The sequence below is a fragment of the Pristis pectinata genome, chromosome 4 (genome assembly GCF_009764475.1).
Source record: "Pristis pectinata isolate sPriPec2 chromosome 4, sPriPec2.1.pri, whole genome shotgun sequence".
Lineage (NCBI taxonomy): Eukaryota > Metazoa > Chordata > Chondrichthyes > Rhinopristiformes > Pristidae > Pristis > Pristis pectinata.
Genome location: NC_067408.1, coordinates 46,137,442 through 46,161,978, shown reverse-complemented (window position 1 = coordinate 46,161,978; position 24,537 = coordinate 46,137,442). Strand labels below are relative to the sequence as shown.

Genomic DNA, 24,537 nt, shown 5'->3' with positions numbered 1-24,537 from the left:
ATGCATTATTAAGTTGTATGCTTTCTGTTTTGTCTGTGTTTTTTTTAATGTAAGTTTTATTTGGTCTGAAATACCCTGCAAATGAAAAGTTGTTTAGTTTTGGTTTTAACATTCATTTTATTTGTAAGTCTTTGCCTTAAAGATGCAAGTTAGTGGAACTGATTTTGTATATACAGTAGTGGATATAAACTCTAGTCTAGGTTAATAAAAATGCTTTTTAGGTGCTTCATTTTGCACTGAAATTATTGGTATTGGAATGATATGAAACGTTGGTGATTTGTGAAAGTACTAGATTTCAGAGAAATGATGGACAAGTTGATGGAATGGGGGAAAGTTGGCAGATTAACAGTATGCCAAGACAGGAAAAATGTTATAACATGATGGGAAAATTGTGCTAGTGAGTACAAAAACAAAAATGGGGATTTGTTGAAATTGGTCAGACAAGTTGAGAAAGTGGTTTAAAAAAGCATGGAATTCTGTACTTCATAAATAGAGCCATGGAGCACAAGTGCCAGGAAGTAACGAACCATTTATAGAATACTGATTTGGCCACAACTGGAATATTGTGTCCAGTTGAGGTCACCACATTTTAGAAAAGGATCTCAATGCTTTGGGAGGCTGCACAAGATATTTACTGAAATCAATTTGGAGATGAGGAACTTTAGTTTTGTGAATAGACTGGAGAGTTCGGAACAGTTGTCCTTGGAATTTGGTGGGTTATGAGAGGATAAGGAGATGTCTGAAAATTGTGAGTCGAATTGACAGTAGATAGAGCGAAACTATTTCCTTTGGCAAAGGGTCATGGAGCAGGAGATGTACAATGAACGTGACTGGTTTTAAAAGAAAATAATGACAGGAGGAAAACTTAATGAGTGGTTAGGTCTGAAAGCCACTATCAGAGGAAATATTGGAGATTGCAGCTCCTCCCACCCTGTCTCCTGCAAGGATGCTATCCCTCTTTCTCAATTTCTCTACCTCCGCCGTATCTGCTCGCATGAAGCTTTCCACTTCATGATATCCAAGATGTCCAACTTCTTAACTAATCGTGACTCCCACCCTCCCACCCTCCCCCCCCCCCCCCCTGCCCTTTACTGTGGTTGAGACCTCGCACCCACATCTCTGCCAGTTCCTACACCGCTGCTCTCACCCCCACCCCTCCAGACCTAACAGCAGTAGGGTCCCCCTTGTCCCACATTTCATCCTACCAGCCTATGCAACCAACACATCTGCCACTTCTGCCATCTCCAATGGGACCCCACCACCAAGCATATCCTCCCCTCCCCACCCTTGCTGCCTTTTGCAGGGACGGCTGTCTCTGTGACTCCCTAGTTCACTCCTTTTTCTCCCCCTTTCCCCACTCCCACCTCGGGAACTTTCCACTGTCTCCACCATAGGTGCAACATAGGTGGAACCTTGCAGGCTAACGGAATGAACATTGAATTCGCTCAATTTAAGTAATCCCCACAACCCTCACCCCCACTCCCAACCATGCCTCTTCTTCCCTTTCCTAATCTATCCCTTTTTATAAACCTCCCTTTTTCCTGCCTATCGCTATCTTTTACCTGCATTTACCCATCATCACAATGTGCCCACCCTACCTCCCCTCTTTTTGTCCACTTATCACTGCTCTGCTTTTCCCTCCTATATGTTGGGCTTCCCCTTTTCCTATCTTAAGTCCTAAAGAGGGTCCTGACCTGTAACGTTGACTGCCTGCTTTTCTCCACGGATGCTGCCTGACCTGCTGAGTTCCTCCAGCATTAGTGTTTTTCATCTAGTTCCAGCATCCGCAGTCCTTTGTTCCTCAAGTATTGGAGATTGATTCAACTGTTGAGTATGTGAGGGAGTGGGATAGGTATCTGAAAGAAAAGAATTTGCAGGATTATGGGGAAAGGGTGAATATTGTTTGAGTAATTTTCTCCAAAATGCCATGTCTGCTAATGGAACAGTTGATTTGTAGATGACTGACATGATGTGCTTGAACACAAACTTCTGTCTCAAATGTGAGAACGCCACTGAGCTTGACATTTGTTACTAATTACAAGGGCTCTAATTAAGTGGTAACTTGGCTGGATTTGTAAAAAGTTGATTATGCCTGATAAATCTGACTGAATTTCTTGAAGCAACCAAATAATGGATGGGGGATTTTTTTAGCAATGTTGTGGACATTTTAATAATGAAGTTGGAACTCGAAGAACTGAAGGCAAATTGGAAGCAGTTTGTAAACTGGACAAATGACTAGAAACTGAGTCAGAATAGGGCAGATACTTTATTAATGTGGCATAAGATGAGGACCTGTGTTTGGGGAGGGGGGGGGGTCTCAACTCTTCATTATTTTTAACTCTCAATGATGAAGGAGAGAGATTTAAGTTTGCTGATGACACAGTTTGGCAACATTTTAAATGATAGATGGAAACGTTCAATTACAAAGGGATAAATTAAGTGAATGTGGAAACTGAACATAGAACAGTACAGCACAGGAACAGGCCTTTTGGCCCACAATGTCTGCGCCAAACATGATGCCAAATTAAACTAATTCCTTCTGCCTGCACATGATCCATATCCTTCCATTCCCTTCATATTCATGTGCCTATCCAAAGCCTTTTAAACCATTATCGTGTCTGCTGCTATCACCACCTGTGGCATTGTGTTCCAGGCACCTACCATTGTGTTTCTTTAAAAGAAACAACTTGTCCTGCACATTTCCTTTAATCTTTCTCCCTCTCGCCTTAAAGGTATACCTCTAGTAATTGATATTTCTACTTTGGGGGAGAAAGATTCTGACTGTCTACCCTATCTTTACCTCTAAATTTTATAAACTTTTCTCAGGTCTCCCTTCAGCCTCATGCACTCCAGAGGAAATCAGAGTTTGGCCTTCTCCTTACAGCTCACCCTTTAATCCAGGCAGCATACTTGTAAATCTCTTCTGCACCTTCTCCAAAGCCTCTACATCTTTCCAGTAATTGGCAACCAGAACTGCACGCAATGCTCCAGGTGCAACCTAACCAAAGTTCTACATAGCTGCAGCGTGACTTCCTTACTCTTATACTCAGTGCTCTGACCGATGAAGGCAAGCATGCCACGTGGCTACTTTACCACTCTCTCTACTTGTGTTACCACTTCCAGGGAGGTATGGACTTGGACCCCAAGATTCCTCTGTACATTAATGCTGTTAAGGATCCTGCTATTCATTGTATACTTTTCCCTTACACTTGACCTCCCGAAGTGCAACCCCTCACACTTGCCCGTATTATACTCCATCTGTCATTTCTCTGCCCATACCTGTAACTGACCAGTATCCTTTGACAACCTTCTTCACTGTCTGCAACTCCACCAATTTTTGTGTTGTCCGCAAACTTGTTAACCAACTCAACTACGTTTTCATCCAAATCATTTATATTACAAGCAACAGGGCTCCTTTAGAAAAAGGATTTCAGTGTAGAAAACTTGAGATCATCCATTTTGTATCTAAGGGCTGAGTACTACCTAGATGGTTGAAACTAGAAACACTGGAGGTTCAATGTGACTTGGGTGTGTATATACAGTGTCATGGATGCATATCTTGGTGAGAATACAAAGAAGCTGGGCTATGCAAAGCCTGGTTAAGCTAAACAAATTTTATGAGCAGTTCTGGTCATCACAGTTATAGCAGGGAAACTGTTGATGTGCAGCATTGATTTACCAGTATGATATCTCAACTCCAAGAGTTAAAGGAAAGATCCCTCAAACTGGTATTGTAATCTTCAGAGTTTAGAAAATTAGGGACTGATTTTTTTTTTGGATTGAATTTTTTTAGATAAATAGTGGATTGAGAGAAACTATTTCTGCTGTTGGTAATTTCAGGTTTGGCTTTTCAGAAATTAGAAAATGTTTCCTTGCATTAATTTATAGGAGTGTGGATTGCTGCAAGGAGTGTGAATACCACAAATGGTATTTGATACTTTGATAATTTAAAACCTGGACTCATTATTTCAAAGCTATTGAGGGTCAAGACCTCAATGGAGTCACTAAATTGTAGAATGTTAATAACTCAGAAGGAAGCCGTTTGGCTCTTTAGTTTCTGCAGGCTCCTGGCCAGTTCCCTGTGGTCCTGTAACTTTTTTCTTGTTCCAATCTATATTTTCTCATTTGAAGATCATTGATCCTTCACTTTGTCTAGCTGTGCTTTCCAGGTGCTAGCCATCCGCTGCATAAAAGTATTTCCCTCACTTTGCCTTTGTTTCCTTTCTCAAAAGCTTTAAATTTACCTCCTCTGGAATGATAGCAGGATCAAGAAACTGTGTGTTTCTCTATACTTAATCTATATCCTTCATTACTTTGAACATCTCTAACACAATGCATATTTCCATACAGCATAAAGAGGCCATTTAGCCCACAGAGTCTAAGGAAGCTCACAGAACAATTCTATTTCTTCAATTATTTCCTTGTAACCTGTTCGCTCTCACTTGGCCATTAATTCTAGTTTGAGTCTCCTAGCACCCAGCTACATCAGGATTAATTTACAGTAGCCTATTACTTGACAAACCAGCTCATCTTTCTATGTGGGATGAAACCAAAACATCCAGGGGATTATCTGTGGTCACAGTGAGATTGCACTAACTCCACCCAGCACTGGAGAATCAAACTCAGTTTGTTATAGCTATAGGGTAGTAACATCACTTGCTGCACCGTTCTGCTGCCCAGGAACCATTCTAGTAAATCTGTCCTGCACCCTGCCCAAGTCCTTCCTAAAGTTCAGTGACTAGAATTATACTTGCTATACCAGTTAAGGGTGAACCATTTCTCAAAACTGCTTTCTCGACCTGGCCTGCCATTCTCAGAGATTTTTGTACAAGTGCACCTAGACTTCTGTTCCAGCAACTATTTTATAATTGTAAACCTTGGATCACAGTGACTTCATTCTTCCAATCAAATTCTCTACATGAATTTCATCTTCCAGGTATCCTCTTAAGTCCTTCAGTATCCTCCTCACTGTTCATTATGCATTCAACTTTATTGACTTCTGCAAGTTTTGAAGCTCTTCCTTGGTATATCCAAGTCTATGTTATTAATCCATAACAGAAAATACAACATTCTCAGCCTTGAACTCTTGTGAACAGCCTTATCTACTTTTCTCTGTGGCAAGAAACAAATGCTTAACATATAGTTTTATCACTAAGCTAATTTTCTATACATGCTATTACTGTTTGTTCTTCCATGGGCTTCAACTTTGCTGGCAAGCCTAATTATATAGAACTTTATTAAATGCCCTTTAGAAGTCTGTAAACATTATTGAATTTTAAAAAGCTTGCCCACCATCCACCTTAATCTCACCTGTACTTGCTAGATTTATCCTGTTTTTTTTTGAACAAGGGTGTAATATTTGTAATTCTCCAACTTGATATTGCCCCCATGTGCAAGAATGATTGGAAAATTATGTTCATTACCCTCACAATTTCCATCCTTGCTCTTGGCAAGCCAGGATTCATCCTGTGATGACCAATTTATATGAAGTGCAGCCAATCCACCTTGTAGCCACATTGATCAATTTTTAGCCTATCTAGCATTTCAGTTACTTTCTCTTTTACCTTTATCTGTTGCAGCAGTATCCTACTCCATAAAGATAGATACAAAGTACTTACTTACTATTCGGCCTCCAGCCTCTGTAACTAGGTCTTCATCCCTAGCAAACAACAAACTGCTGGAGAAACTCAGTAAGTCCAGCATCATCTGTGGAGGCAAAAGGATGGTTGAGACTCTGCATCAGGCCTGAGTGCAGAGGGAAGATGGGCAATTTAAAGAGGAAGGGGCGAGACTGGGGCTGGTAAATGATAGGTGCAATCAGGTGGGGTGGGGGATGACAGGCATAGGGGAGGGGGGATAAGAAAAGTAGGCCAAAGGAGAAGAAGTTCAGGTTTGTCAGTGATGGGCAGATGGAACCAGGTGGGGACAAAAAATAAAACATATATATAGGTAATAGGGGGGGTGTGGTTGATGAGAATGGAAAAGGTGAACAAAGAAGAGAGAACCTAGGTGGACCAATAGTAGTGAGAAAGGAACATGGAATGTCGGTTACCTGAAATTGGAAAAATCAATGTTCATACCATTAAGAATAAGAGGCACTGTTCTTCTATTTTGCATTTGGCTTCACTGTGAAGGTGGAGAAGGCCAACAACAGTTTGGTGTGTGGGATGGAAGAGGAGCTGAAATGACCTGCAGCTGAAAGCTCATCTAGTCTAAGCTTAGTCTCACCGATTGAGCAGAGGCCACATCGAGAGCATTGAATGCAATAGATGAGGTTAGAGGAGGTGCATGTGAATCTCTCTCTCCATACTGTTTAGATCCCTGTATGGTAGCATACATAAGGTATAAGCAGCAAGGTTCAGACAGGGCCTGTGAGGAATATAGAGTAGCGAGGAAGGATCTTAAGAAAAGGCTGAGGAGAGCTAGAAGGGGACATGAAAAGGCATTGGCTAGTAAGGTTAAGGAAAATCCCAAGGCCTTTTTCACCTACGTGAAGGGTAGGAGGATGGCTAGGGTAAAAGTAGGTCCGATTAAAGACAAAGGTGGGGGAATGTGCCTGGAGGTGGCAGAAGTGGGAGAAGTTCTCAATGAATACTTCTCTTCGGTATTCACCAAGGAGAGGGGTCTTGATGACACAGAAGGGAGTGCTGGTAAGGGTAATGTTCTCGCGGTTGTAGATATCAAGAGAGAGGATGTGTTGAAGTTGTTAAATAATATCAAGACAGATAAATCTCTGGGGCCTGACGGGATTTTCCCCAGGCTGCTTCGAGAGACGAGGGAAAAGACTGTTGAACCGCTGGTAAGGATCTTTGAGTCCTCGTTGTCCACGGGGATGGTGCCAGAGGATTGGAGGGTGGCGAATGTTGTCCCCTTGTTCAAAAAAGGTAGTAGGGATAGTCCAGGGAATTACAGACCAGTGAGCCCTACGTCTGTGGTGGGTAAGCTGTTAGAAAGGATTCGAAGGGATAGGATCTATGAACACCTGGAGAATAATGGACTGATTAGGGACAGCCAGCATGGATTTGTGAAGGGAAGATCTTGCCTCACAAGCCTGATAGAGTTCTTTGAGGAGGTGACAAGGAAGATTGATGAGGGTAGTGCGGTGGATGTGGTCTATATGGATTTTAGTAAGGTGTTTGATAAGGTACCTCATGGTAGGCTTCTTCAGAAGGTCAGAGGCCAAAGGATCCAGGGAAGCTTGGCTGTGTGGATTAGGAATTGGCTTGCCTGTAGAAAGCAGAGGGTTGTGGTGGAAGTAGTGCCCTTGGATTGGAGGGCAGTGACTAGTGGTGTCCCGCAGGGATCGGTTCTGGGACCGCTACTTTTTGTGATATTTATAGATGACTTAGATGAGGGGGTGGAAGGCTGGGTTAGTAAGTTTGCGGACGACACTAAGATTGGCGGTGTTGTGGATAGTGTGGAGGGCTGTCGGAACTTAGAGTTATAGGATGCAGAGCTGGGCTGACAAGTGGCAGATGGAGTTCAATCTGGAGAAGTGTGAGGTGGTACACTTTGGAAGGACAAACTCCAGGGCAGAGTACAAGGTAAATGGCAAGGTACTTGGCAGTGTAGAGGAGCAGAGGGATCTGGGGGTTCATATTCACAGTTCACTGAAAGTTGCCTCACAGGTGGATAGAGCAGTTAAGAAGGCCTATGGGATGTTAGCTTTCATAAGTCGTGGCATTGAGTTTAAGAGCTGCGAAGTGATGATGCAGCTTTACAAAACTCTAGTTAGACCACACTTAGAGTACTGTGTTCAGTTCTGGTCGCCGCATTAAAGGAAGGATGTGGAGGCGTTGGAGAGGGTGCAGAGGAGATTTACCAGGATGCTGCCTGGATTAGAGCGTATGGAATACGAGGAGAGGCTTAAGGTGCTAGGGCTTTATTCACTGGAAAGGAGGAGGATGAGAGGAGACATGATAGAGGTATATAAAATATTGAGAGGAATAGATAGAGTAGACAGCCAGCACCTCCTTTCCAGGGCACCAATGCTCAAGACAAGAGGGCATGGCTTTAAGGTTATGGGTGGGAGGTTCAGGGGAGATGTCGGGGGAGGTTTTTCACCCAGAGAGTGGTTGGTGCATGGAATGCACTGCCTGGGGTGGTGGTGGAGGCAGATACATTGGACAGGTTCAAGAGTTTGTTGGATAGGCACATGGAGGAATGTGAGATAGAGGGATATGCGGGAGGAAAGGGTTAGATAGTGTGAGGGTGGTTTGATGGACGGCACAACATGGTGGGCCGAAGGGCCTGTTTTGTGCTGTATGGTTCTATGGTGGTGAGGAAGGAGGCATAGGGACAAGTGTTACACCTCCTGTGGTTGTAGGGGAAAGTGCCAAGGGGATAGGTGGATGGGGAAGGATGAGCAGATTGGGGAGTTATAGAGAGACGGGTCCCTGTGGATAGCAGAAAAGGGGAAGATGTTGCAGCTGGTGGGTTCCTGTTGCATCTGGTGGAAATGGCGAAGGATGAAGTGCTGGATGCAGAGGCTAGTGAAGTGAGAGGTGAGGACCAAAGGAACTCTATCTTTGTTCTGTCTGCAGATGGAGGGTGGTGAGAGCAGACACACGGGAAATGGAAATGGAGGAAATCCACGTGAGAGCTCCATCAGCTTCTATTAGAGGGGAAGCCATGTTTCTTGAAAAAGGAAGACATTTTGGAAGTCCTGGAATGGAAAGCTTCATCTTGAGAACAGATGAACAGAAACTGAGAGAAAGGGATGGTGTCCTTGAAGGAGGCAGGTTGGGAGAAGGTGCAGCTGAGGTCGCTGTGAGAGTCTCTGGGTATCCATCTTGTATAGTTTATATATGATGGAGATGGACAGATCCAGAAAAGGGAGGGAACTGCTGATTTCCTCCAGCAGTTTATTTTTTTGTTCCAGATTTTAGCATCTGCAGACTCTTGTCTCCAGGTCTTTATCCCTAATTAACTTCAAACCTCTCTTGCTATTTGTTTTGTAGCGGTTGCTACCGCGGAATAAAACAAGACTCTACTCGGAGGATTGCCAAACAGAACTGGTTTATTTTCCCGCCTTGTGCGGGCCCTTTAAGGGAGAAAAACTCCCGCCCAAAAAAACCGGCAATGACGTAAGTCCTACGTCATCAGGACTTTCCCTTGCGTGGGTTCTCCCCGTCGCTCGGAAAGACGAGGCCCGCCGCCATCTTGGGCCTCGTCGCTCCGACGCCGCGCGACCCGACTGCCGAGCCGGTTCGCCCGACTAGACGGTGAGTCGCCACACAACCCCCCCCCAGAACCGGCGAGACAGTCCCCAAGGTCCGTGGGCTGTGCCAGCTGCCGCTTAGGGGGGCGGCCTCTGCGTCGTGGCGTGGCAACCTCGACAGGCTGTTGCAGATCCAAATGGGCCGGTTTGAGGCGGTCCGCCGTGAAAACCTGTTCCCTGCCTCCAATGTCCAAAATAAAAGTGGATCCATTATTCCGTATGACTCGGAACGGTCCCTCATATGGTCGTTGCAATGGCGCCCGAGGTGTGCCCCTGCGAACGAAAACAAACTTACAGTCCCGTAGTTCCTTGGGCTGGCAGGATGGGGCTTGACCGTGCCATGAGGCGGGAATCGGGGCCAAGGCGCCGAGCTTCTCGCGCAGTCTTTGTAGAACTGCTGGGGGTTGTTCCCCTTGGTCCTGAAGGGCAGGTATGAAATCCCCGGGGACAACTAGTGGCGCCCCGTATACAAGCTCAGCTGACGAAGTGCGGAGGTCTTCTTTGGGGGCAGTGCGTATGCCGAGCAGGACCCAAGGCAGCTCGTCAACCCAGTTAGGACCCTTCAGGCGGGCCATCAAGGCCGATTTTAGATGGCGGTGAAAACGTTCCACCAACCCGTTTGATTGAGGATGGTAGGCTGTGGTGGTGTGCAGCTGCGTCCCTAGCAGGTTCGCTAATGCAGCCCAGAGACTGGAAGTGAATTGGGTGCCTCTGTCTGAAGTGATGTGGGCCGGAACGCCAAAACGTGAGACCCAAGTTGTGAGCAGCGCTCGGGCGCAGGAATCAGTTGTGATGTCAGTCAGGGGGGTTGCCTCAGGCCACCTCGTGAACCGGTCCACGATGGTAAGGAGGTACCGGGCTCCTCTTGAAACCGGCAGAGGGCCCACGAAGTCGACGTGTATGTGGTCGAACCTCCTACGGGTAGGCTCGAACTGCTGTGGTGGGACCTTGGTGTGTCGCTGGATTTTTGACGTCTGGCAGTGCAGACAAGTCCTGGCCCACTCACTGACCTGTTTGCGCAGGCCATGCCAGACAAACTTGCTGGCGACCAGTCGGACAGTAGATCTGACGGATGGGTGCGCCAACCCATGTACCGAGTCAAAAACGCGTCTCCGCCAGGCTGCAGGGACAATAGGGCGGGGCTGACCAGTCGCAACGTCGCAAAGTAGGGTCCGCTGACCTGGACCAACCAAGAAATCTCGGAGCTGCAGACCCGAGACTGCGGTTCTGTAGCTGGGCAGTTCGTCGTCGGCTTGCTGTGCGTCAGCCAGGGCCGTGTAGTCGACACCCAAGGATAGGTTGTGGATGGTTGGTCTGGAAAGTGCATCAGCAACGACATTATCCTTTCCGGAGACATGTTGGATGTCAGTTGTGAACTCGGAAATGTAGGATAAATGTCTCTGCTGACGAGCTGACCAGGGATCGGAGACTTTGGAGAAGGCAAAGGACAGAGGCTTATGATCGGTGAAAGCGGTGAAAGGCCTGCCTTCTAGAAAGTATCGGAAATGCCGGACTGCCAAATACAGCGCTAGAAGTTCCCGATCAAAAGCGCTGTACTTCAGTTCGGGCGGTCTAAGGTGTTTGCTGAAAAATGCCAAGGGTTGCCAGCGGCCTTCGAGTAGCTGTTCCAGTACCCCACCCACCGCGGTGTTGGACGCGTCTACCGTGAGGGCAGTCGGGATGTCAGTCCTAGGGTGTACCAGCATCGTGGCGTCTGCCAGGGCGTCTTTGGCCTTAACGAAAGCAGCCGCAGCCTCGTCAGTCCAGGTGATGTCCTTGCCCTTACCAGCCAGCAGCGAGAACAGAGGGCGCATGATACGGGCTGCTGCAGGGATGAAACGATGGTAAAAGTTGACCATCCCAAGGAATTCCTGTAGGCCTTTGACTGTGTCGGGGCGGGCAAAATGGCGGATAGCATCCACCTTGGCGGGTAGGGGTGTTGCCCCGTCGCTGGTGATTTTGTGGCCGAGGAAATCGATAGAGTCAAGTCCGAATTGGCACTTGGACGGGTTAATCGTGAGGCCGAAATCGCGGAGGCGGGAATACAGCTGGCGGAGGTGGGAAAGGTGTTCCTGGTGGTTACGGCTGGCGATCAGTATGTCGTCCAAGTAAATGAACACGAAGTCCAGGTCTCGGCCTACCGCGTCCATCAGCCGCTGGAAGGTCTGCGCGGCGTTCTTAAGGCCGAACGGCATCCGAAGGAATTCGAACAGGCCGAATGGGGTGATAATTGTAGTTTTGGGGACGTCATCCGGATGGACCGGGATTTGGTGGTATCCCCTAACGAGGTCCACTTTGGAAAAGATGCGGGCCCCGTGTAAGTTCGCTGCGAAGTCCTGGATGTGAGGGATGGGATAGCGGTCCGGGGTGGTGGCGTCATTCAGCCTGCGGTAGTCGCCGCAGGGCCTCCACCCTCCGGTGGCTTTGGGGACCATGTGCAGGGGGGAGGCCCAGGGGCTGTCTGACCTGCGAACAATCCCCAGCTCCTCCATGTGATGGAACTCTTCCTTTGCCAGGCGGAGCTTGTCTGGAGGTAATCGTCGTGCTCGGGCATGAAGGGGTGGCCCTGTGGTAATGATGTGGTGTCGTACCCCATGTGCGGGCTGAGAATTTGTAAACGAAGGTGCCAAAATCGATGGGAATTCGGCTAAGAGCTTGGCGAAATCGTCGCCAGAAAGGGTAATGGAGTCCAGGCGCGGGGCTGGTGGGCTGATTTCTCCCAGGGGATAGGTCCGGAGAGTGCTAGAGTGGACTAACCGCTTCCTTTGCAGGTCGACTAACAGGTTGTGGGCCCGAAGGAAATCGGCGCCTAGGAGTGGTCGGGCGACGGTGGCAAGGGTAAAGGTCCAGGTAAAACGGCTGCCGCCAAAGTGTAATTGAAGCGTACGGGTGCCGAAAGACCGTATCGTTGTACCGTTGGCGGCATTGAGTAGAGGACCTGGTGGCCTGTCACGAGTGTCGCGGCCTGTCGGGGGTAAAATACTGACCTCCGCTCCAGTATCAACGAGGAAATGCCGTCCAGATTTCTTGTCCTGAACGAAGAGGAGGCTCTGTCGGCGGCCAGCCGCCGTAGCCATCAGCGGCGGCTGGCCCTGGCGTTTCCCTGAAACTTGCAGGGTGGGCGGCATCGACGGGCCTCCGCACCCCACCTCTGATGGTAGAAGCACAGCTGGTCACCCGTGTCGTCGTCTGCGTTCCTGGGGCGTGGCTGCTCGGTTGCTGGGGCCGGGCGAGGCAGGCGTTGGGCTCGCGGCCTGGTGATTTGACTGACGGACGAACCGCTCTCGCGCTTGGCCCTCCACAGGACATCTGCCCGGGCGGCCACCTCACGGGGGTTGCTGAAGTCGGCATCAGCTAACAACAAGTGGATGTCATCGGGGAGCTGTTCGAGGAAGGCCTGTTCGAACATCAGGCATGGCTTGTGTCCCTCGGCCAATGCCATCATCTCATTCATCAGGGCGGATGGGGATCTGTCCCCCAGGCCATCCAGATGAAGCAGGCGGGCGGCGCGCTCACGACAGGAGAGGCCGAAGGTCCGGATCAAAAGATCTTTGAAAGCCGGGTACTTATCTGCCTCCGGAGGCGACTGGATGAAGTCTCCAACCTGGGCGGCTGTCTCCTGGTCCAGAGAGCTAACCACATGGTAGTACTTCGTGGAGTCGGAGGTGATCTGCCGAAGGTGGAATTGCGCTTCAGCCTGGTCAAACCAGACGCTGGGCCGAAGTGTCCAAAAGGTGGGCAGCTTGAGGGCCACTGCGTTGGCTGCTGCGCTGTCGTTCATTTCGCGGGTCCAAAAGCCGTTTGGACCGTCGGGGTCACCAATGTAGCGGTTGCTACCGCGGAATAAAACAAGACTCTACTCGGAGGATTGCCAAACAGAACTGGTTTATTTTCCCGCCTTGTGCGGGCCCTTTAAGGGAGAAAAACTCCCGCCCAAAAAAACCGGCAATGACGTAAGTCCTACGTCATCAGGACTTTCCCGCGCGCGGGTTCTCCCCGTCGCTCGGAAAGACGAGGCCCGCCGCCATCTTGGGCCTCGTCGCTCCGACGCCGCGCGACCCGACTGCCGAGCCGGTTCGCCCGACTAGACGGTGAGTCGCCACAGTTTGTTATTTATGCTTATAGAAAATATTTCTGATTACCGTTTTTAACATTCTTTCATTTTCTTATACAGCCTACTTGTCACTTGTAATACTAAACTGACGTTTTCTGCTTCGTCTCGCCGCCTTGTTTGTCATTCAGAGCTCTGGCTATGGTTGTGCAAAGTGAGGCCAAAGATCGGGCAGGATCTTGTTGAATAGTGAAACAGGCATGACATCAGCACCCTCGTTTGAATTATAAATTTAGAAGACCAAATGGCCACTTCCTCTTCACAAGAATCAAGACTGACGCCTTTTTAAAAAGTTAGGGATGCAGAAATATTTGCATTAAGGTATCAGCCTTTTCCGAAATATGGGAAAACAAGGTGCTTGGTGGGCTTGGCATGAATGAGGAATTAATCATCAGATGGACATCAGCCAGAAAAGGTCCAGTTTGTCTTTCCACTAGTTGGCATCAGAAATCAGTACTAGAAGTGATGAATTTTAACCACAATCTCAGGTAAGTCACTCCTCTGAAGCCTTGCGGTGCTTTGCACTTTCTAGCAAACATACCCTGGAACATGTGTGTATTCCATGTCGGCTTCCGTCTTCTAAATTTATAATCTGAGCGAGGGTGCTGTTGACAAGACCAGCTTCTATAGAACATTGCTAATTGTTCGAGTTGGGATATTTTCTTGAACTGCTTTCTTGGATTTTGTATGGTGAAAATGTTCTCGTAAAGCTATTGGGGAGGAAGTACCAATATTTTCCAAGAAGGAATGGCTGACTATTGTCAGGTAGTGATTGTCCTGAGTTGTGTGAGGATGGTTATGTCAAGGTGCATCTGCTGTCCTTGTTGTCTTTGGTAGCAGAAGTCTAGCCATCAGGAATTGCTGATGAAGATACCTTGGTGGGTTGCTTCTGTAGATTTAAAAAAAAATTGCCATCGTTCTTATTCAACATTAGTAACTTTACCAGAAATACAGTTATGTGAATGGTGATGAAATTGGTGTTAGGCTTGACACCTATTTCAGGTGAGACATTCCTTCCAATGACTTGTACATTGTAGCCTCAAACCAACATCCATATATGAGGAATAACTCTGTGGTGTCCAATAAGAATTTAAGGAAGGGAATTAGGAAGATATGATTTGAGATCTATATATCTCAACAAGCACTGATACCAAAGCATAATTCACACAGGACGAAGTAATTTAATAATGTCTTTAATTTATACTTGGGCGAATCTGAAATTGTTGTGGGATTTATCAAAATGGAACTTTCCTTTTGAGTTTTTTTAAATAAATATGTAATAGTCTATTACTTATTTTGATAGAGACTTGCACATTATTGTGGGAAATTTCAAGTTCAGAAAAAATACTATCTTCGTTGTCTAGCAAGGCTGGCTGTACTGTTTTACACCACTGCCGTTGACTTTACATAACAAATATTGTTTTGAGTTTTTAAGCTAACTTCTGCAAGCACTTTTATTTAAATTATTAGAATAAGTTGTTTTTGATGAAGAAGCACCATGGCAATGCTGGGTGATGTTGAAGTCCTTCATAGATGGTTGGTAAAAATGTTCCAACTGAACTGAACTTTTTTTATGTTCAGCAATTTCATAACCAGTTGCTTTTTCCTCCTTGTAGGTGGGAAATAAGGAAAGATGGATCATGCCTGTGAATATGAATTGACAGTGGGTAGCACTTTGCCCTTTGGTAATTCACAACCATTTCCAAATTCACTGGGTTTCAATGTTTCTGAGAGCAATGGCCAAAGCAGCAGGACTGGTCAGAGTATTTGTGGAAGAGAAAGCTGTAACCTGCAGGATGGAGGTGGTGTTCAGCAGTCCACTGATTCACGGGATGATGCAAAACCTGCATTTAATGGACATGCATCAGCACGATCTTATATTCCATTGCGCAAACTTCAAGATTTAGCTTCTATGATTCCTACTGGATTCTCTGAGTCTCCAGAGACAAAGTCCCTTGAGAACTCTCCGATTCAGGACTGTTGTGCAATTGACAGAGGCAGTCATACTTGTCCAGAGTCTGATTTTACACAGAATGCTTCACCCGAATTGAAGTTAAAAATAACTAAAATGGTTATGAATGGAAAGATGATGTTTGAATCATCCATCTGCAGTGAGGTGGATAAGGAGGATGGAAAGGATTCTGAAGAGCAACTTGCAGTCATCAAAGACGTAGAACTACCAGTGTTGCACAGAGCAAAAAGAATGAGAAAGAAAAGTGTTAAATACAGTCCTTCTCATGAATCTGAGCAGAAAGAAGACAATGCAATGATTTTCTATCCTCCAGCTTCTGTGGAAGGAAGAAAAAACGTGAGTGTTGCTTGTTTGCAAATGGAGGTTTGTATTAGAAATAGTGTATATAAAATTTTTGAAGGTATTAGTTGCTTTTGCAAACTAAATCAAATGTTGCTTCTTATGATGTGAGCTGCAGTAAACTTGCTGCTATAGAATTATGAAAGTAATATTGCATCATGGCAATCCTATTAATGTGGCAATTACAAACAAAGAAAGGAAGTGAAGTTTGATCTCCTGCCATAAATAATTCTGGGAGTTGTAGATTTTGCATGTTAAGTTGCCCTATGCAGAGTTTGTAGTGATAAAGCAGTAAAATAGTAAGTGTGACTACGTTATATGTTTAAGCCGTTGAATGTTTAAGGGTTTTTGTATGTCGTGTTAATTTTGCAGTTTAAAGAACCTATTTAATCAATTTTGATGTATGTGCTGGGATTAGAAAGTGAGATGTTTTATTTTGGACATGAATTTCACAGCTGGAGTCATCTGACAATGTAGTCTGGGTTAGAATATAAATTACAGTATGGAAGCAGGTATTTTGTTTAATTATTCTATATTGATGTGTCACCTAAAAGCATGGCACTCGAAGGTTTATACAGACTGCCCAGCATCTCTTCCTGGATGTCCATTTATAATTATACTTAACATCTCGGCATATTTTTTTTTTGCCAACATGTATCCATTCACCCTGTTAAATTCAATTTTCCATGTGGCACATTCTACTCTAAATGTTAGAGTACAGTCCCTATTGTTTATGACATTAAGTTTCATGTTGCATGCAAATTTTGAACTTCTTATTTTGCAGAAGTGTCACTTCTTCACCAGATACATCAAAAAGAGCAATAATCCTAATGCATATCCCCTTGGAGACAGCATCTACTTGTTTCCAGTCTAAAAAAAAATGATCTTTTCACAAGTATTGTTTTTGTGCTACTTGAAGTTTGTGTAAGCATTGCAACTGTCTCTTTTAATCTCATTAGCTTTAGTTTTACTACATTTGTCAGTGCTTTTCTGAAAGTCCATCAATCTACACTGCCTTCAAATGTGGGTTTCCTTTAATAAATCCATGCTGATTTTCATATTAGCCTATACTTTGCCAATTGCTAATTCATTTTGTCCTGACTTATCTCTAAACCGACATCATTAATCTCACTAGCTTGTATTGCTGGGTTTGCACCTTTTTGGAAAAAAAATAAGATGGTATTATATTTGCACTAGAATATTAAAGCTAGAGCCTTTGTGATTTCTGTCCTCTTAATAACTTGGAATATATAAACACCTAAACAAGGTGACTTTTCTATTTTACACAACTAATCTATGCAAGTCCCCCATTAATCGATGTTCATTTTAACCAATATCATCACTTTTTGGAGTATTTTTCCCCTTTTATTTTGGACTAATTTAAGTAGTTCCCCCAACAATAGAGACATCATTGTCTACCTTATCGAACAAGTTCTTAATTGGGGGAAAAAAAATTCTATTAGAATTGTTACTATTCTAAGTCATTTGTTATAATGCTAGTCTACCTAAAATGAGTGTTTTAGGACTGAGATTAAAATAAATTTTTTTCACATAGCCAGTTGTGACTCTTCTGGAATATTTTATCTTAAATGACCTGTGAATGCTCATTCAACAAGTGTATTCAAAACTCCCAAGATCAGTATGATTTTTGGAAAGAGATGAAGTGAAAATAGAATGATGGAGAATTCAGCAGTCATGAACATGCTGAATCACAAAGGGGCTTACTGCTATTATTTTCCTGTCTAGTAGGTCCATAAAATGTATAGTTTGTAGCTACTAATATAAGCAGCTAAACTATTTTTTAAATAAGAACATTCTCGTTGGTTCCCAAAAAATATTTGGAGATTCAATTGGTGCAGGATATGAAAAGCAAAATACAAATGGGGTTTATTATTTTAGCAGCTGTCAAGATACATTATTTACAGAATATTTTAGATATTACCTCCCCTGTACATCTAGCACACTGGTCTTTTATTGCACTCCACATGGAGTCTTAACAGCAGAGTCTGGATGTGCTGGGATTCCCCAAATGTGGTATTAGAGTGGAATTCTCATTGCATTTGAATGGTGATTTTTGAACCTGGAGATCTGGAAAGGAAAATGTTTTTTTTTTTCACTTTTGTAAACTAAAGGTCACTCAATGTCAGATAATTTTTTTAAAAAATGTCTTCCTACTTTGATAGATGGTGAGGCTACATTCCAGTTATGCTCTTCAGCCAAAGGTTGTTCAGGAGCCAGTGCCTCAATGGTATGGCACCTGAGGCCAAGTTACTCCAGCAGCCTTGCTGTCCAGTTCTCAGACTGGAGAGTTAGCACACTCCACACTTCAAATCCACACCAAATAAGTGTAGATGGGCAGGATCACAGCTGGTGAGTCTAGATAATGAGCCAAATTCAGCTTGATTTAGCTCTTTGATCTAGAGATGGTCATAATTGTTTGAAGAATTCGAGAACTGTGCATAGCCAAAATGATGGTAATGAATTTTATCTCTCCTATGGAGCATGTTTAGTAATGTCTTTACGACAGGTGCTGAGGCAAAATGGAGTTGTATCAAATACTTTTAATTAAAGAAAACCAGAAAATTGATGAATATTCATAATTGACTGACATAAAAAGGTAACTGATGTGCTTTAATAAGATAATACTTGAAAGAATACGTTAAGGTATATCCTCAAACAGATTCTGTGTCCCTTGACAGTGAAGGAAATTGAGTGTGGAATTGGTGGACGGAACTATCGGGATTAATTATGATTTTTCTGAATCCAGTGGAAGGAATCTGTCAGGAATAGGAGGGTGTTAGGTATTACACTTCATGGCAAAAAGAATGTGCTAGATAATAAATGACCAGTTAGCCTTGATTAAGATGTAAGAAAGCTACTACATGCCATAATTGGAGCACAAATAAATGAATAAGTAGGGCATAGACAGATTAGAGAGAATTAATGGATCTTATGAAGGGGAAATGGGTGCAGTGAAAACATGATTGAAGAAGTAAACATCACTTGTATGGATTTGTTCTTGTCACTTCTTGATGATTTAGTTAACTGAGATTTCATATTTTAAGTTAACAATATTCATGAAGACCCTGTCTGAGGTCACTGAATATTCAACTGATATTAATTTGCAGAAAATGAAGTCAACCAATAAATTTACCATCTGGACAAAACAGGCTATGAGTTGCAAAGTTAAAAATAAACAAAAAAAAATAGTCAAATCCAATGTCGTACAGTCTGCTGGGAGAAGGGAAAATCTCAAACTAATTTAGGGAAAAGGCAGGGAATTTGCTCTTCTACCTGCTAAGGCAATCAAACTTTTAGGAAGCCACAGTAACATCCAATATATGTAAATCCTTTCCACAAGCACCATGCACTTATCCAGTCTTTGAAGCAGAACAAAAAAGATTCTTAATAAGTAATGACAGATGTGATATGTCAAGCAGCTTTATTTCACAGCAGGTGCAACAATTGTGATTGGATTTAAATTAGTAGAAGGCCATTTTTTTTCCAAAGGCCATTAGTATGAACAATGCTCTTGCCAGCAGCACCCACATCCTTTAAAGTATTTTTTTAAATTACATTTTAATCAGTAGAACTTGTCTTCAGTAAATAGAACACATCAAGCACAGTTTAAATATCACAAAATGCTCCAACATTTTTGCCTTCAATTTTCCTATTTGCCATTGTGATTTTCTGTTTAAAAACATGACTGACTTTGGTGCCTGTGTCTAGCAACTGATGTTGTCATTGCTTCTGCCTTTACCTCAATGTTAACAACCAGAAGGGAAAGTCTACTAGTTTGTCTGATCCAAGCATATGTAAGCTGCTTAGAAATATACGAAGATGGGAGCAATAGTAGGCCATTCAGACATTTGAGCCTGATGTATACTCCTCCATGCCTTTTTTTCAGTCCAGAAATCTCTGCATCTCCTTGATGCATTCACTGATGTGACCTAAGCCTTGTGAGGCAGAGAATTCCATGAGTTCAGCACCCTAAGGGGGGTGAGGTGGAGGGGGGGGGGGGGGGTGGAGAGGAAATCCTCTTCTTTGTTCTACATGTCTTATCCTGACAATTTGACTCCTGATTCTAGACCCACCCACTCTTCCAAAGATCCAGCCTGTCAGGTTCTATTAGAATTTTGTGCATTTCCATGAGGTCTCCTCTGATTCCCTTAAGTACTAAGGGGCGGCATGGTAGCGTAGCGGTTAGTGGGATACTATTACAGTGCCGGCGATCGGGGTTCGATCCCCGTCGCTGTTTGTAAGGAGTTTGTACGTTCTCCCGTGTCTGCATGGGTTTCCTCTGGGTGCTCTGGTTTCCTCCCACATTCTAAAGACGTATGGATAGGTTAATATGGAGGTTTAAAATGGGCGGCGTGGACTCGTTGGGCCGGAAGAGCCTGTTACCACGCTGTAAATAAAATTTAAAATATGGGCCCAGTCAACCTAACCTTTCCTCTTAATAATGGTTCCTTTCATCCCAAGAATCAAGTCTGGTTAACCTCCTATGTACTTATGGTATGACAAATCCTTTCTTGGGTAAGGAGGCCACATATACACAGCTCTAGGTCTGGTCTTGTCAAGGCCCTGTATAAGTGTAGTAAGATGTACTATTTACCCTCTTAATTGTTTGTTACACAGAATACGAGCTTTCAGTGACAGCTGTGCAACAACTGTTGTACATCAACCGTTCCCTATCTATCCCCTTTTAAATAGTACTCTGCCTTTCTATTTTTGTTATCAAAGCTGATAACTTCACATTTATCCATGTTACCTTGAAAGTGTATTTGCCTCTCAGTCAACTTATTGAATTCACTTTGTAACCTCAGTGCATCCTCCAAGTCCCCATCCAGTTTTGTATTATGCAAACTTAGAGATATTATGTGCAATTCCCTCTCGAGTTCTTTGATTTCTACATTGTGAATAGCTGGGGCCCAGGCACTGATCACTGGTACACCACCTGCCACCCTTAAAGAACAAATATTCAAACTGTCTCCTGTCTACCAACCAATTTTCAATCCATTATCAATTATTATGAAAGTTTAATAAGTAACTTAGTGCTTGGAACACAAAAAAAACCAGAAACAATGTTATGCCAGCCAATCTCTTTGCCTGCTCTGCCATTGAATACAATCAGTGTTGAGCTTTCACCTCAGTGCTACTTCCCTACATTAATTCTAAATTCCTTGATTCCTTCTCATTAAAAAATAATGATCTGTCTTAAGTGTACTTCACAAGTAAGGCTCCATGCACTTCTTAGGAAATCTCTACCCAAGATTCACTGCCCTTTAGGTGAAGACATTTCTTCTGAATGGCCAAACCTTTATTTTGAGACTGTGGTTCTTGGCAGGGAAGTATCCACTCTGCATATACCTTGTCAAGCCAGTAAGAATGTTCCAAAAAGATAATCTCTCGTTTTTTTTAATTCAAGAGTATAGACCATGTCTGCTTAATTCTCTACATAAGGCAAACCATAAGAATCAAACTGTGAACATTTATTACAGGTATATTTTTTTCTTAGGGAGACCAAAGATGTGCACAGTATTACAGATCTGGTCTCACTAAAGCCCTGCATAATTGAAGCAAACATTTCTACTTTTGTGTGTTCTTGCAACAAAGGCCAATATAGTAAATGTTTGCTATACCTGCATGTTAACTCTGATTCAGTACACTGGACATCTTGGTGCCTCTGAAGACTTAAAACTTTTAATCTCTTGTCATTTTTAAAATAGAAGAGCAGAGTTTTTTTTTCTACCAAAGAGGATGACATTGCATTTTATTCCCCATATTGTATTCCATTTACCATGTCCTTGCCTGTGTAGTGGGGCCACAGCACTGATCTCTGCATCACCCCATTAGTTACACAAAAATCACCAACCTGAAAATGACAATTCCTGCTCTTCTTTTGTTAACCAATCTACGACAGTATATAACCACAATCAACCCATGAGCCCTAATCTTGTTTAATCTTTTGTATGGTATCTTTATTATAGGCTTTCTGGAAATCCAAGTACACCATATCCACTGGTTTGCCCTCATCTATTCTGCCAGTTGCGATCTCAAAAAAAAAACACTCCTTAACGGATGTGACTTCTCTTTCAAAGTCCATGTTTCTTTGTCCAATACTGTTGTTATTTTTCAAGTGCCCTGTTATCACTTCCTTCACAATTAATTTCACTATTTTCCCTATATTGTCAGCCTAACTAATCAATAGTTCCTCTTTGCCCCTCTCTCATTTCTTAAATGGTAGAGTTAAATTTGCTGCCTTCCAGTTTGTGTAGAGTTTGTGGAAATTTGGAATGTTTTTTGGATGTGTTTTTTTGTATAGCAGGCTTATTAAATGCAAATGAATGTAAAATTTATGATATAACACGTATGTGAAGATCCCATAATAAAAAGCAACATTTGAGTTTAGAATAAAATAACTTGACCAGTTTGTCTCTTATTTATAATTTAAAACAGCATGGTAAGATTTATGAAGAACAATATTATATTAAGTACTGTTCTGACCAAGTCACATTGGTTTCAGTCTGTTGGAAGGCGGAAAAAAGTGATTCCTGTGAAGTTTGAGATTGGAGATTTGGTATGGGTGAAGTTCAGTAGACGTCCTTGGTGGCCAAGTGTTGTCTGTCTTGATCCTGTGCTGAAGATTCACACCAAGATGAAGGGTAGGTATTTGGATACAAGATGTGAAACTAGTTGTTGCTTAGTTGTGTGCTACATGTCGACATTAGAAGCAGTGGGCAATTTTTACCTAACTCTAAGGACCCATGATTGTTTTTTCCTTTAAGTACAGATTCTTTTTTTCCCATTCATCCTTTCCTTAAGCTATTTTTCCTCATTGTGTTACCTTAAGCTTTAACAGTGGCCTTCCTGCAATTAGAAAATGAGATGTGGTGATTTTCTAATGAAGGGATCAGTAATTCCTTAAATATCAAAGCAGCCATTCTTTTCTGCAGCATGCTTAGGCTACAGTGGCAAGTAAAATTTGCACCAGACAAATCCTACATAAGCCCATCTTCAACAAAAGTCTCACTCCCTTGCCTTGACCATAGATGGCTTTATCAATATTGAATATCCTCCATCATCAACTTCTTGAATGTACCAATAGTTTAAAAGCTTAACTGGGCAGATCACACAAACACCATGGTTACAATGGTCTGCATCTCGCCTCATGACTCCATTCTACATAACACAAGTCAGGAATGATGAAATACTCTTGCAAATAATTAATGTATGTTGTATTTTAACTTTTCAGTGTTCTTCAATACTGAGAACCAAACACCCCATTTGATTTGCACCCTACTTACCACGTTGTATCTTCACATACTTTGCCATAAATGCAATGTTGCTGCATTTTGTGCTGTCTATAAATTGAGCCAGAGCAACTTGCCAATCTAGAGTATTGATGGTGTTGGTGTAGGAACCTTTAGCCCCTTGAGCCTGCTCCTCAGTTCAATGCTACAGTTGGATAGCAAATTTTTAGAGTTTTAATGTGCTGTTTTATTTAATACCCTTAGTAATAAAAACATCATGTTAGTTCTCCTAATTATTTTGTGTACCCGAATATTAGCCTTTTGCAAATCATGCACGAGGACAGGCAGATCCCTCTGCATTTCAGGCCATTGCTATCTGTCACCATTTAGATGATGGCCTTTTTATTTTTCTTGCCAGAATGTCACATTTCCCACATTATACTCAATTTGCCAGATTTTTGCCCATTCACATAACTGATATGTATTTCTGTAGCCTCTTTGCATCCTCTTCGCAACTTGCTTTTCTACCTATCTTGTGTCATCAGCAAATCTGGCATCCATACAATTGGTGCCTTCAAGTCACTTATGTCATTTGTTCCCAGGCCAACCAATCCCAGTGGAATACCACTAGTTACATTTTGTCAATCAGAAAAAGATCCTTTATTGGCTGTTTCCCATTAGCTAGGAAGTTGTCTTTCCATACCAATATATTGCATCCTAAACCATGCACTTTTACTTTTCACAATTGTCTTTGTTACGGCCCCTTATGAAATGCTCCCCTGAAATCTTAAGACATCACTAGTTCCCCTTCAAATGGTTTTACTCCTTCTGGGGGTAGGGTGTAGTTGTGTTCCTAGAAAAGACCATATGGTGATTTTCTGTAAAATGACAGTGTCATCTGTGCATGTGTCAAGAAATGAGTTGATTTTTTTTTAAAAGGAAAATTTTTGTACTGATTTGATTTACATATTTTTCCCACAAATTCCACGAGAGCAAATTTTATTCCATATCTCAAATATTTGGGTAGTGATTTGCAAATTCTGTCAGCAAATTTCCGTAACCTAAACAGCCATAACAGGGCCGTTGCCTGTACGTTTCTCAATCATGATTTACCTTCAACAAAACTTTGGCTTTGCTTGATCATCTTGAATTTTTGCAAGTCCACTTTTGTAATGTCTTTAAGAGCTTGACATTTTCCCAGTGACAGGTGTTAAGCTGACTGGCCTGTAGTTTCCTCCTTTCATTCTGCCTCCCTTTTTGGGAAAAAAAGTTACATTTTCTATTTCCCAATCTCATGGAACCTTCCCTGAATCCAGGGAATTTGGGAAATTAAAGCTATCAACCATTTCCAAGGGAATTGAAGGAGTGGCCGGTTACTGACAGGTCAATTAGTACCTGGAGATTCATTAACCTGCAACTCTAACCATTTACTTCCCTGGTGATATAGTTTTCCTGAGTTCCTTCCTCCCTGCCAGTTCCTGATTTACAGCTATTTCTAGGATTTTACTTGTATCCTCTATAACTATGAAGATGTAAAGTACTTGTTTAATTCATTTTTCATTTCTTTGCTTTTCATTATTAATTCTGGGTTGTCTTTTATCTAATTGTATCTATGTGGTCTTTGCCCAAGTCCTATAATGTA

General features: G+C 43.2%; 1 protein-coding gene across 3 annotated transcripts in view; it reads left to right on the top strand.

The window, feature by feature from the left end:
- nsd1a (nuclear receptor binding SET domain protein 1a) overlaps nucleotides 1–24,537 on the top strand; it is a 152,406-nt gene that overhangs the window by 9,539 nt on the left and 118,330 nt on the right. For all 3 annotated transcript variants that reach the window (XM_052013553.1, XM_052013554.1, XM_052013555.1), the window contains exons 2-3: nucleotides 14,948–15,639; nucleotides 22,169–22,307. In XM_052013553.1, coding sequence (XP_051869513.1) covers nucleotides 14,965–15,639; nucleotides 22,169–22,307 — 814 coding nt within the window. In that variant the 5' untranslated portion in view covers nucleotides 14,948–14,964. The remainder of the gene's footprint in view (nucleotides 1–14,947; nucleotides 15,640–22,168; nucleotides 22,308–24,537) is intronic.